Source organism: Aquila chrysaetos, chromosome 15 (genome assembly GCF_900496995.4).
Source record: "Aquila chrysaetos chrysaetos chromosome 15, bAquChr1.4, whole genome shotgun sequence".
NCBI classification, from domain to species: Eukaryota; Metazoa; Chordata; class Aves; order Accipitriformes; family Accipitridae; genus Aquila; species Aquila chrysaetos.
In genome coordinates, this window is record NC_044018.1 from 25763483 (window position 1) to 25776773 (window position 13291).

The 13291-nt window shown below is 45.2% G+C and overlaps 1 protein-coding gene and 1 long non-coding RNA gene across 4 annotated transcripts in view; one reads left to right on the forward strand and one right to left on the reverse strand.

Annotated features, from left to right (window-relative positions):
- Positions 1 to 4000: 4000 nt before the first annotated feature.
- LOC121233834 lies at positions 4001 to 6129 on the reverse strand. The gene is made up of 2 exons (XR_005934047.1): positions 5741 to 6129; positions 4001 to 4560 (listed from the first exon to the last, which is right to left on the reverse strand). It is a non-coding gene; the product is annotated as an uncharacterized LOC121233834 (long non-coding RNA).
- Positions 6130 to 6388: 259 nt separating this feature from the next.
- Positions 6389 to 13291, forward strand: part of AGPAT5 (1-acylglycerol-3-phosphate O-acyltransferase 5) — a 60672-nt gene continuing 53769 nt past the window's right edge. Inside the window, exon 1 of one of the 3 annotated variants that reach the window (XM_030037342.2) lies at positions 6389 to 6850. In XM_030037342.2, coding sequence (XP_029893202.1) covers positions 6632 to 6850 — 219 coding nt within the window. In that variant the 5' untranslated portion in view covers positions 6389 to 6631. Of the gene's footprint in view, positions 6851 to 11869; positions 11942 to 12709; positions 12743 to 13291 lie in introns of those variants that run through there. The other 2 variants (XM_030037343.2, XM_030037344.2) reach the window with 2 other exon arrangements.

Below are 13291 nucleotides of genomic sequence, written 5' to 3' on the forward strand. Positions count from 1 at the left end.
CAAAGGATGCATTTTGGAAGGGAGACTGAGAGTTTGATGAGTGAGGGCTAGAAACAAGGGAAGGAGAAAACTTGGAGGCAGATGAAAGATGATAAGGATCCAGCTTGATGCAAGAGTGTTCATTAAAACACTCTTTCCTCCACTGTCTGTAAAGAGTCTTGAGAATCACCATTTCTCTAGGGTCATCAAGTACGTTTTAGAATGATTGGCGAAGTGTGTTTCTCCTCCTTTACTAGTTTGGTTTATTAAATGGTGACATATTATACTAGACCTGTAGCAGAGAATCTGCAAGTTACTTTTATGGATAAATCCTATAAGAGTTAACATAATGTCTCATGGGAAATTTTGGGATTTATTTTTGGTAAAAGAAGAATCACTTGCAAAGTGAAACTTTAAAAGTTAATAAATGCCATAGGTAATTCTGGCTATGCTTGCAAGACAGAAGTTATAGAATAGCTTACATACAGGGAAAAACTGAGTAAAATTCAGTCTGGAAAACAGATATTACAGAGATCTGTAAAATCATGAATGGCACAAATAAGAGAGTAGAAAGGGATTTTGTGTATTTTTCAATACAAACTCTAAGGTACATAAAACGAAACTACAATGAGGCAGGTTCAAAACAAAAGGAGATGATTCTACTGCTTGCCAAAGGATGTTGTGGAGGCTAAAAGCCAATACGGTAAAGGGAGGAATGGATAGGTACATGTAGGATAAATTTGTTGGTGATTACTGCTGTATGTATAGAAGTCATACGTGGCTCTGTACCCTGAACCACAAATGGTAAGCTTGGAGAAGGCTGGGAAAGCTTGGGTCAAGTTTGCCCCATCCTTACTTCTTCTGTACCTGCCATTCTTATTGACCTGTAGAGATGAAAAGTATAGCCAAATCCTCAAGAAGGAATTTCATAGGAGGCAGAGAAGAACTGAAACTTGCCTCGATTACTGTACAGCTGAACTTGAGCTTCCCTCTCACTGCAAGGGCATGATGCAGAAGACTGTAAATCACACCACGAACACAACCATGCCCACTGCCACCCAGGGACGTAAGATGGAAAATCCTCTTGTGCGCCATGGAATTAGCTCAGAACACAAGCTGGCCCATTGTGGTTCCTCACCATTTTCTGGTGGCAAGAGACATGATCTCTGGGCAGGACACGAGGGTGAGGAATAGAACGAGCAGAGCACAGGCATATAGGCATGTGTTTTGGGGTTGTGTGGCGGGGTTTTGGTAGGAGGGGAGAGGCTGCAGGGCCGGCTCCTGTGAGAAGCTGCCAGAAGCTTCCCCGGCTCCACGTCGGACCCACCGCTGGCCCAGGCCGAGCCCGTCAGCGACGGCGGTAGCGCCTCTGGGAGAACAGCCTTGAGAAGGGGAACCTGCAGTGAGTGGGGGGATCGGGATGGGAGAGGAACCCCTGTGCGGATACGAGGGGAGTGAGGAAGGAGGGGAGGAGGAGCGGGGGAGGAGGGGATGCCCCCGCAGCCCGTGGGGAGACCAGACGGCAGGCTGTCCCCCCCCAGCCCACGGAGGGGAGCGGGGGAGCAGATGCCCACCTGCAGCCCGGGGAGAGAGGAGCCCACGCCGGAGCAGGGGGATGGATGCCCCCCAGGATGGCCGGGGCTCCAGGGGAAAGCCCGCGCTGGAGCGGGCTGTGCCTGGAGGACTGCAGCCCGTGGGAGGGACTCACGTTGGAGCAGTTTGTGAAGGACTGTCTCCCGTGGGAGGGACCCCACAGTGGAGCAGGGGACGAGTGAGGAGTCCTCCTCCCCCTGAGGAGGAAGGAGCGGCAGAGACAAAGTGTGAGGAACTGACCCCAACCCCCATTCCCCGTCCCCCTGCGCCGCCGGGGGGAGGAGGGAGAGAGAACAGGGAGTGGGGTTGAGCTGGGAAGGAGGGAGGGGTGGGGGGAAGGTGTTCTAAGGTTTGGTTTTACTTCTCATTATCCTTGTTTTGATTTAATTGGTAGTAAATTAAATTGACTTTGTTTCTTCCCCAAGTTGAGCCTGTCTTTTGCCTGTGACCATAAGTGGTGAGTGATCCCTCCCTGTCCTTGTCTCGACCCACGAGCTTTTCTTTGTATTTGCTCCTTCTCATCCCACCAGGGCCGGGGGTGGAGGAGTCAGCGAGCAGCTTCGTGGTGATTTGTTACTGGCTGGGCCTAACCCACGACAGCATGTTTCTGAGGTGGACCAGCTAGATGTTGTACAGCCTTATGTTCTGTGTGAGGAGCAGCCAAGCAGTCCCATGGGACAGAGGCACAAGGAGCCCTGCAAGGCCAGAGTCAGGGATGGACAGCAACTACTACAGGTCTCACCTGAGGTTGGAGAGGATTGCATGATTCAAGGAAGCCTTCATGTCCTAGAGCAAAAGCAGAGAGATGCAGAAGGTTATGGCCACTGTTAGAGGAAAGGCACACAGCTAGAGGACCTGCAATCTAAACTAGTCTACTTGCCTAAATTAGTCTAACTGTAACCTAAACTAGTCTACCAGTAATCTCATCTAATTATTTTTATATGTTACAGTAAACAATTGCTAAGTGAATGCATCTTCAACGTAAGAGATGCTCATTATTCTTACCTTGCAGGTCACCTACCTTGGTGATGGGAGGTGTGAGTCTGATACCCTCAACAAACTGAATCCATGTCTAATCCAGTTCTCTGAAGTAGGAGGTGATGTTGATGTCTTCTCTGGCCACATTTTAAAAAGTGTTGAGTGTTACCAAACTCTTTGAGAGAGATCTGTGGGTTGTGGATCTCAAGTTGACAGATGTGTGTTTCTGAAATCCAGAATGAGATCCTGCGAGACCATACTTAGACCATCCATAAAGGTTTAAATTCTAAACCTCAAGGCAGTTTAATTTGTATCTAATGTTATCTGGTTTTGCTTAGTCTAATTGATAATTACAGTGAGTGGGTGACAGAATTGTGAAACACCATTTTGTGATTAGCAGTATGAGAAAATCACTTTTCAGAGTTGGTGCTTAGCGACACAGTGTGTGGTTCCTTCTAGAAGTTCGGTCACTGGTATTTTTCACTATAAGATGAAAATCTGATATTTTTCCAGCATTTGTCGAGTTTAGCCACTTTATAGGTGACAACCACTGGCAGAAGAACCTAACACTAGAATCATCAGGTTCACACCAAGTAATTATGCTCACACCAAACAGACTGAGCTCCTTAGGCATGGCAGACTGATGCTTTTTTCCAAAATTGCAGGCTGCTTTATTCTTTTAAATTTCAAGGTTGTTCTACAGAAGAAAATAATACCTTAACAGGTTTGAAGTCTTAATTTCCTAAATGGAGCCCTAATCACCCTAAATAGGGTGATTTTGCTTCTTTCAGCTGAAAGTAAAATGCCTAGGAAATAATTCTGCTGTTATTTCAGTTAAAGGAGGTGTAATTAGGGCCTATGCTTTCATAGGACTAGAAATTACAAATTGTAGCAAAGATCAGAACATTTATCTTATTTTGCCTCTGTAGTCTAGAATGTGAAAGACCAATATTCAAATTCCTGCGGCACAATTCAGAATGATCTAGTATAAAAAGTGCCTATGAATCAAGAGAAGCAAGGACTTGGTGGCAGCGTCCCAGATCTAAGCACTGTGGCATACGCATTTCTTGAATTGAAAAGTTTGAGTTTCATCCAGTTGCAGACATTTCAACACCAGATTACCATATCATACTGATAAAGTTATACTAGTAAATTTAGCAAGCCCTAAGCCATAGTACAGGAGGCTCTGCACCTTTCATGTGACTAAAAACTAAAACAGTATCTATACATTTGATAACATATACTTGATAAAGAAAGGGAATGTATTAAAAGAGCCTGTTGAAAATATCAAATTATCAAAAGCAGAAACGAAGTGTGTGAACATGTGCATGTGTGTGGTGTGGGATGGTGACAGATTAAGAATGTGAAAAAGCATCGCATGGAAAAAAAAAATAAAATTCAAACTGTAACAAAAAAGGACAAAGGGGGCATGTTAAAAACATGCAGAATGTAAAATACAGCAAAGACAGGTGGTCTTATTTACTCATTGCCAATATAGGAGAAAAAAAACATTCAAAGGAATCGAGAGGCAAACATTCTAATACTGGTAAAGACATGTCTTTTTATGTATAAGCCTAATGAATCAAAGGATCTCAGTGATCATTTTTATCACTGGGGCAAATGACTGAGTCAGATTCAAGACAGGAAGAATAGCCATGTATATAAACACACAGACAAAAGGGCCCCACAAATCCTAAACTGAAAGAGTATTATTAAGGTTGCAAGGTCCAGCACTTAAATATATCAAGAAAAGCTAGATTAAGACTCTTTGTTTGAGTTCAACTATGAGATTAGGTACTACTTTTCCACTAGACCTCTATTGCATTTGATGCATAGAATGTGCATTATTTCTTGATGAGGTTGGTATTTTATTTCCCCTTTTGTTCAAGGTGTGTCTTCAGTTCTTATTTATTACATGATAGCCAAACCATCCTCCAGAGGCAGACTTGTTCATTTCTGCGTAATCATTTAATATGCATGTTCTTCAGAAGTATGAGTGAATTTATAGTTCTGTAAGGAAAGATACGATTTTATATACATGAAATCAGAGGCCTCAAGTTCATTCCTTGATGTGAAGATTATTTTTATTCCCTTCACATTCTTTTCACTGCAACTCATCTCTTCAGGCTGTTCACTGAGTCTTTACCCTCATCTCACAAGCTCATACTCTATCTGTAAGCCCAGGCAGCTTAATTTCACCGTATTTTCCCCAAACCTCCTCCATTTCCCAATCTCAGTTCACTGTTTATTTTACAGACTGCTAATTTACATTTTCCACTCCTGATCGCAGTCTCATTAGCCAAACACACCCAGTTGCTCTGAAGCCTAGCCTCTCTCTGCAGTTGCCTTTGTGAAGCAGCAGGTCTGGATCCACTCTCCAACCCGTCCTGCCATTCCAGCCATGCCAGAGTGCTCGTTCCTGCATACCTGGCTCTGCTCTGCTGGCATCAGCTTTACCTTCTCTTTGTTGTGTTGGATTACTTTCTCCTCCCTCTATAGTGGTGAATTACTTTCTCTTCCCTGTGGTCACATCATAGGCATCACAAAACAGAAGCCTCCTCCTCAATCTTCTGTCCAACCTAGCTTTGCTTGGTTTAGAGCAGAAAAATTCCCAGCCAAAAGAGACCATGATGGGGAAAGCGCCTCTATTCTGGTAGTCCTGAGCTGAGGGTAACGTATGCAGTTACTCAGCGAGGACAGAAATGTACGCACTGATCAGGATGGGGAGCCCTGACAGAACAGCTGCCGTGACCCCTCCTGCCCCCACTTTCTGGAGGAGGGGAGGAAATAAAAGACCATTTAGTCTTGTTAGGGACACAGAAGCTATGCTGCATATCAAATAAAGTTCTCACTGCAGAGCTCAGGACCCCCGAGGTGGTTCGAAGAGAACATTGCCACAGTACTTCAGCCTAGTATCATTCCCCAGGCTTATTTTGCTGAACTATTCAGGATACAATTTCCAACGCACATTAAAAAACAGCTAGCACGAGGTAAACAACAGCAAAGGGCAACGCTTGTCCCAGTTAAAGCCTGGCAAAGCAAACAGATCGTAGAAGGTATTGAGCATCCACTTCTTTTAAAACAATGAGATCCTAACAAGCTTCAGGATAAAACTTTTTTAAAAACAAGGAATAAACTCTTCACCGTGGGCTAGAGCTTAGTAAGAAGCTCCCTCTGGGAAGGTTATTACGCTGTTGTTTTCTGCAAGACTTCTTGCATTTTCTTCATAAGCAGCCGTTGCGTCTGGCTGCTGCTGTCCCCAGCTCGTTGGGGGTCAGAGAGAAGAGGACGCGAGGCAGGCAGCTGCCAGCTTTTGCGAGTACCCGGGGGAGCGAAAGCGCAAACGGGTAAGCACGAAACGCGTACAAACCCTGCCCGTCGCTGCGGTTGTAGCTAGCAAAATTGAGAAGCACAGTTTTCTTAGTGCTCCACTTCGGACTCACGGCAGAAGAGGGGGGCGAGTGAATTTTCTTCTAACCCACGCCAAGTTAAAAACAACGCTAATGACAGCGTACCCATTACAAGCGCGGGCGCCCCGCTCCGCAGGGCGCCGAGCAGCCCTCCCTCCACCGCACCGTGAGGGAGGGAGGGAGGGAGGGAGGGAGCAGCCCAGCACCCCTCACCCCGGCGGGCTGCCCCAGCCGCTCCTGCGGGCCGGGGCCCGAGCGGGCCGAGGCCGCAGCCCCGGGCCTTGCTCGCGGGGAGCCCCGGCGGCGGGGCAGCCTCGGCGGCGGGCCCGCTCCTCGCAGGTGGCGGCCGAGGCGGAGCCCGGGCGCCGCCCACCCCTCCCGGAAGTCGCCCCGCGGCCGCCGAGGGGCCGCCTTCCTGCCGGCGCGGCTCCTCCTCCGGCGGAGCAATATGGTGGCGGAGGCGGCGGGGGGGGAGCCGTGAGCCGGTGCCCGTGCCCGCTCCCGCGCCTCTCTCCCTCTCTGCCGGCGGCCGCCGCCGCCGCCGCTTCCCCGCCCGGCCGGCGGGTCTGCTCGGCGCGGCGGGCGATGCGGTCGTCGGGGCGGCCGGGCTGTGTGTGAGCGCGCTGCCCATGTGGGTGTCCCGGTGAGGCCGGGGGGGGGGCAGCGGGAAGATGCTGCTGTCGCTGGTGCTGCACACCTACTCCATGCGCTACGTCCTGCCCGCCGCCGTCATGATGGGCACGGCGCCCACCTACGTGCTGGCCTGGGGCGCCTGGCGCCTGCTCTCCGCCGTGCTGCCCGCCCGCTTCTACCGCGAGGTGGACGACCGCCTCTACACCATCTACCAGAGCATGGTGCTCTTCTTCTTCGAGAACTACACGGGCGTGCAGGTGAGCCGGGGGGGGGGGGGGGGTTGCGCTCCGGCCTGGCCCGCGGCTGGGCTGGCCGCCCGGCCGGCGCCCGCTCCCCTTCGCCTCTCCTCAGGCCGCTGCGGCGGGCGGGAGGCAGCTCGCCCGGCAGGGCCCGTCCGCCGCCATGGGAGGTCGGCGGGGAGGCAGCGGCCGGCGCTGCCCGCAGGTGCGGGCCGTGGCCTGTCCCCGGCGGCGGCGGGGGCTGCGGATCCGCCGGGGAGAGTCTCGCTGGGCAGCCGCCGTTGCTCCTCTGGTGATGCTTTTCACGGAGTTGTGTTCGTTTTGCAGGTCGGGAAAACGGAAGGGATGCGACACCGGTCGTGCTCTGCCAGCGCTCGAATGGCAGCCGCCTTTGGCCGCTTGAACCCTGCGGCCCGTGTTGCACGTCTGTAGTGTTAGATTGGCAGCAGATAAGGCAACTGTAGTCAACGATAACTGTACTGAATACACGTACAAGTTTGTAATAAATAGATCATTTAACGTCTAAATTATTACAGCTTCTCAGTTTCCACGCAGTCTACCTACCCCCTGTCAGTCTCTGGCCCTTAAATTTTGCATCAGCCGTGGATTGCGATTATTCGGTATCTCAGAAACTGAAGTCCAAGGTTTCGGGTTAATAAGTTGGGATCGGAGGCTTCTCTTGTGTGACCAGAGGGGTATTTCCATTCAGAGAATAATACTTCACCTATCTCACGGAGCGTTAAGTGTTTGAAAGGTTAAATATTTGTCTGTAATTTGAAGAGTAAATAAGGAGACTTTTAATTCTACGCTTAAAAAATAATTACGTAAGTGACAGGTGCTTACTGTGCCTAAACCTGACTTTCAAAGTTATCTGAATATACAGAATTGTATTTGAAGTTAGTGTCAGCTGTAGGTGCTTGAGAGTAAAGAATAACAAGTGCTTACATGTTGATTGGCAGGTGACAGGACTGACACGAATAAGCCCTTCATATTTACAGCTAAACCATTTGTCCACTCTCTTATGAAGCGTTTAATTCAAAATCAGGCTAGGTCTCCCTAATTCCCACTCTTGAGCAGTTGTAGGCCTCACTTCATACCAGCTCTCATGGAAACCCCCAAAGCTAGCTAAAGATAGAAGATTTGCACAGTTTGACATCAGGCTAAATAGAACGGATACAAAACAAGTGAGATCTTACTTAAGTGGTAATTAGTTTTTGATTCAGCTTGTAACTCCTGTAACTTCACTCTAGCGTCTTGTCCAAATTAGTGAACTTGTGTTGCGATTTACATCTCTGTTAAAAAAAAAAAAAAAAAAGGGGGGGTAAAAGGGAAGCGGATTAAGTACTTACTGTTTTATCTGCCTTCTTTTTTATGTAGTATCTTTAATGCAGATATCTTGATGTCTAGTAACACACTTTGGTCATTAGCTGCTGAAAGTAGCAGTATACTAGTTAAATTCAACCCATTCTAAGAATGAGAGCCAAAAATCAAGATATAAATTGTAATAGAAAACTTACTCAAATTTCCCACAAATAGTGTGCACTGAGTAGTAACCACTTTGAACTTTTATCATATAAGAACTTTACCACATAAGAACTTTTATCAAAAAAAAATGCCTGTGACATAAAGGTACAGAAAGGAAAATGCCAACCAAAAGAAACAAAAAGGCAGCCATCATCTGTTGAGTTCTGTTTTCTTTTATTGCATTGATAAACTTCATCCACACACACAAAAAAAAAAAAAAAATGGTGGGAGATGGTACAGGTGATCACTTAGGACTATTAAAATAGAGGTGCTTTGTCACAGTAAGCAACAGACGATGTTAGGAGATGATATATGCAAAGCTGAAATAAAGGATAACAGAAACAAATAAGAGAGTCCACAAAACCAATGTGGCATATGTCATAGGATAAGTAAAATAATAACTGAGGCTGAAAGGTAAATAAAAACTTGGAAAATACGATACATGGGTAGAGAGGTAAGAGGTAGAATCCTTAAAATTCATGTATCGTTTAACTGGAAGATATCCCCCGTTTGTATAAGGATGAGAAACAGTGTCCTTTCAGACCTGCTCTTGCAAACACTGAACACGTTTAACTTGAAAGTCACAGTGGAAAGTTAAGCATGTGCCTGAGTGTTTGGGATTGGGATGGTAACGTGAGAGCTACTGTGAATTGGCTGTTTTAAGGCCTGTAATTGGATGCAGAAGTGTAGCATCATTAAACTTAATCGCTTAATCCAAAAAACAGTGCAAGAATAGTAACTTGAGTGGCTTCATAAATGCAGCTGTAGGGCTTTACCAGCATTAAAGCATCGTAGTAGCCATGGGCAGGAGAAGTTCAGCATCTCTTTCAGATCTGTTAATTTATTCAATCGATTGAAGTGTGTTGGGTTATTTTTTTGTGACTGGATAAATGGGAGGCCAACAAGCTCATCCATCAGAATACTGGAACTTGTTGCGTAGTCTCACTGAAGTAATTAGGATTATACAGATGCTTAAGCGACTTACTGAATCAAAGCCTTAAGTGACTTTCTTAGCACTGCCACTGTCTTACCCTATATAAGAAGTCTTTAATGTTATGTACATTCTTTGGTTTATTATGCTTGGAGTGTTTGTGGTTTTTCAATATGATACTCACAACTGCCTTAGAGCGTTATTTGAGATGTCTGACCTTAAAATACTAATTTTGCTGAAATTCCCGGTAATGTGAGTGGGGCCTTAATAGAGTAAAGTTGGTTTGGATCATAAATGTAGATTATTTTTTGACCGAATGAAATACTAGTGTATCTTGATATTCATTTTTAATTTATTTTGTCAGGAAGTGATGTTTCTGTGTATCATCTCCTGTTGGTCCATCAAGTATCTATATCTGTCTCCCCCTCATGACCGTATGCACAAGCATTATTTTTCTTCTTTTTTTGTTCTCCTTGAATTGGATGTTTTTAGCCAAGTTTATTAAAACAAAAACTCTAGTTCATGCTAGGAAGGTGTTTTATCTCAGTAGCAAATTCTTTTCAGTTGTGAAATGTAACTAAATAAGGTGATAACCTGATCTGCATGACAGAAAATCTTGGAAGACTAGTAATTCCCTTTCCCTTAAGTATTGGACTTGAGATCTAAAATAATTACAGAACTACAATTGGTGTGAACCCTTACTGAGTATTTATGTTCTAGAGAGTGGCTCATGAAGTAACTGCAAGAGTTTCTTACTTTCTCATACTGTAAATACTTCCCCTTCTTAAATTTTGGGTCACACCTGTTTAAGTTTTCCAATAATACTAGAATTCTGTTAATGAATTGCCAAAAATAGCCCTTTTGGTGACTATCATGCAAGAGTCAGCTGTAGAAAATTGAAGAACCAGTATTTAGAGTACAAAACGCAACCCAGAATGTACCAGTCCTGTAAATGAGGTAAACTGGACAAAGTCAGTATGACTATAAAGTAAAATCCTATGATGCTGTGTAAATTTGTCAAAGCAATTGCAGTTTAGCAAATATCCATGAATTTTATTAAGGAGCTATAAATACATAAAATTAATTCCTGTGCGGCATTGTGACAGTGCTCTTCAACAATCTCCAGGATTATAAACTCATAGTAATGAAAATGTGTAAATGCAGTCCATTGGAAAGTGGCATAGAGAGAATGGCCCTGCTTTGGCCTTATGTCGCTTTTGATGCAAATGCAGTTGTGTTGCTTCCCACCTGTCCTGCTGTAAGCTGAGAAGCGCTACAGTACTCTTTTCTAGAAAGAATATATATGAGATGCTTGAACTCTATGTAAAGTGAGTAGAAAGTCTTAGAGAGCAAAGGATGTTAATTTTATCAGTGATGAGCCAAAGCAGTCACTGACACAAACAGGTGCAATTCAAATGCTTTGCAGGACTTGCATCTGCTTGTGCTAATAGTTGATTTGGCCCCAAGTTTCTAAATCAAGTAGCCTGTGAACTGTTGTTGTGTTACTGCTTTTGTCTTTACTGTGTTAGGGAAGTCTGCTCTCTTACGTTTCATGCAGACAAAAACCAGTTGCATCTTACCATAGAATGTGAAAACCAAAATGACTGCAAATACGCCTGTGATTAGGATGTTTGAAGGGCTGAAAGAACTAGTAATTCAATATGATGAATGCTGTCATCTCTCTGTGACCCTTAGCATCTTATCCCAGTTGCTGTCAGGGTGATGAAATTAATGCCTATTGTGTTTGTGCACATGTTTCAGATCACATGGGGACTAAATGTTCTTCAACTTTTTTTTTTTGTAATTGTGTTTGATATTTTGTATTGAGTGACGGTGAAGAAATAATAAAGAAATCATCACCTCTGTCTGCTTCCTAAAGGATCATTTTCCATCTGAAAGGTTTTGACAATTGAATAAAATCCATGACTGAATTAATGTGCATGGATTTTGTTCAGTGCTTGCATCAGCTCTCTTCCCTACCCCCGCTGCCTGCTGAATAGGAGTTTTTGGAAGTGGTGCTTTCATTAAAGGCATTATGAAATTCTGGTTTTCATTGTCATTACGGGACTCTGGAAGGGGCTGTGAGAATCAGATGCTACCTCAGTGTTGTTTAGCAGAGCTGTAGTATTTCTAACTATGTTAGAAAGTACAAGAGATCCCTTTTAAACAACACAGTGTGCTTTCTGCATTGGTACTGAAGCTTGGACTTGCTGTGTCCCAACAAGGTTGAAAACTACTTACAATTAGAGCAAATTAAAACTTTGTGGGGACACTGTGCTGCTGAACTCTTGACGATGCTTTCCAGTGGAGTAGAGCCCATGCTGTGTTTCATGTCTTGGCTTCCTAGGAAATCTGTGAGGAGAGCTCTGTGTGTGAGCTTGGGATAGACGCTTAGTCTTCTAGCTATTCGCCAACTTGCATTGGAAGTGAGGGCTATGAGGTCTGTGCCCATCTCTGTTCCCAGGACAGCAGCATTCCCAGACAAAGTTATCTTTACTTATTGCCTGCTTTCCCTTTTGAAGCTCTTCAGCCGTCCAACAGGTAATTCGGGAGGGCCCAAGGTGGAGGTGGGAAGTAAAAGAGGCAGCGCAAGTCTAATGGTCAAGTTGCAGCGTACTCATGTCAGGGAGGTGCTTCTGGTTGCTGTTGGTGAGGTGGGTTGTCATTTCTTAGGAACCTGGTTCTTGCCTCTCCGCAGTGGGGGAGGCATCATAACCAGGCTTCATCAAGACAGGGCGAAGGTTTGTCTTTGAACTGCTTTCTGTCAGTAGATGTGAGTGACAGGGTCTGACTCCCCTCGAGGTGAGGACCCATTTCCCGTGCAAATGCCATAACTGGAAGGTCAAAAGGAGACGTCACTTCTCACCCTTCTCCGGTTGGGTTTGGGAAGAGGGTGCTGACAACTGCGTTTTGGCATGAGCCTGTTTTTATGAACCTGCATTTGAGTTCCCTGAGCTCTCCTCCCAGTCTGGCAGCTCAGTAGTGGGAGAGTACTGGGATGGTGTGGGAGCCAAGTGGGAAGGTGCAGAGCTGCAGGCAAGTCAAACCTCCAAGCTTGGGTGGGAGCTGAGCAGCCTCCAAGGGCTTGGGCTTTCCTAGTTCTTTCCACGTCACTTGCAGCTGCCAACTCGTGTTAGCACCTGCTTGTGTTGCTGCTTTGCGAAACTATGTTAGCTGTTGGGAGGTGTGTTGAGAGGTTAAGATTATCATAACTTGTCATTTATTTGTGATGCTAGAAATAATGAAATGAGGGACTTGGGGGAGCGGTAGAAATTTGGGGATTGGTGCAGTGCAAAGATTGAAAAGAAACTGGAGAACGTAGTGAAGTGAATCACTTCTGTGTGGTAAACTTTTGTAGGAAGCCCAGTGAAATTTTTCTGCAGTGATACTGGCTCCATGAAGACGATTTGCCCTGGCTTGTGTCATTAGAGATTGCAATGCACAGCTGTCTCCAGGCATATATGTCTTTTATAGTATACAACAAAGTCCTGTGTGTTATTGTAGCAGAAATTAAGTGATAGCTGCTAAGCCTGAGGGATGCGGCTTTCAAATTGAGATGGATGCCTAATTTTAGACTCTTAATGTTCAACTGTGGTGTGAGGCAGCAAAAATAGATACATTAGGTATGTAAGCTTTGTGCTCTTTCTTTTTTAGATACTGCAAAAGATATCTATTTGCATATATCTTAATTTTTGTTCTGTCTGCCTTTGGCTATTGTTCTGAAGGTGAAAATTAAGTCCTTCATGACTGGTTCGTCGGGATATCAGCTACAGTTCTGGCGTGCTGCAGATTTGGCTCTGGGGCAATCTGGAAAGAATTTAGTATGGGGAGATTCCATATTTGGTGCTGGTCCTGATCATTCCCCACCTCCTGCCCGATATATGAAAAATAAAATAAATAAATTAAAACTGAGGTCTGTTAGCATTTTTAGAAATCAAGTATCAGCTACCTGAACCAAAACTGCTGTTTGGGTTCATAAATTAGAAGTTTTGTGTGGAGATTTG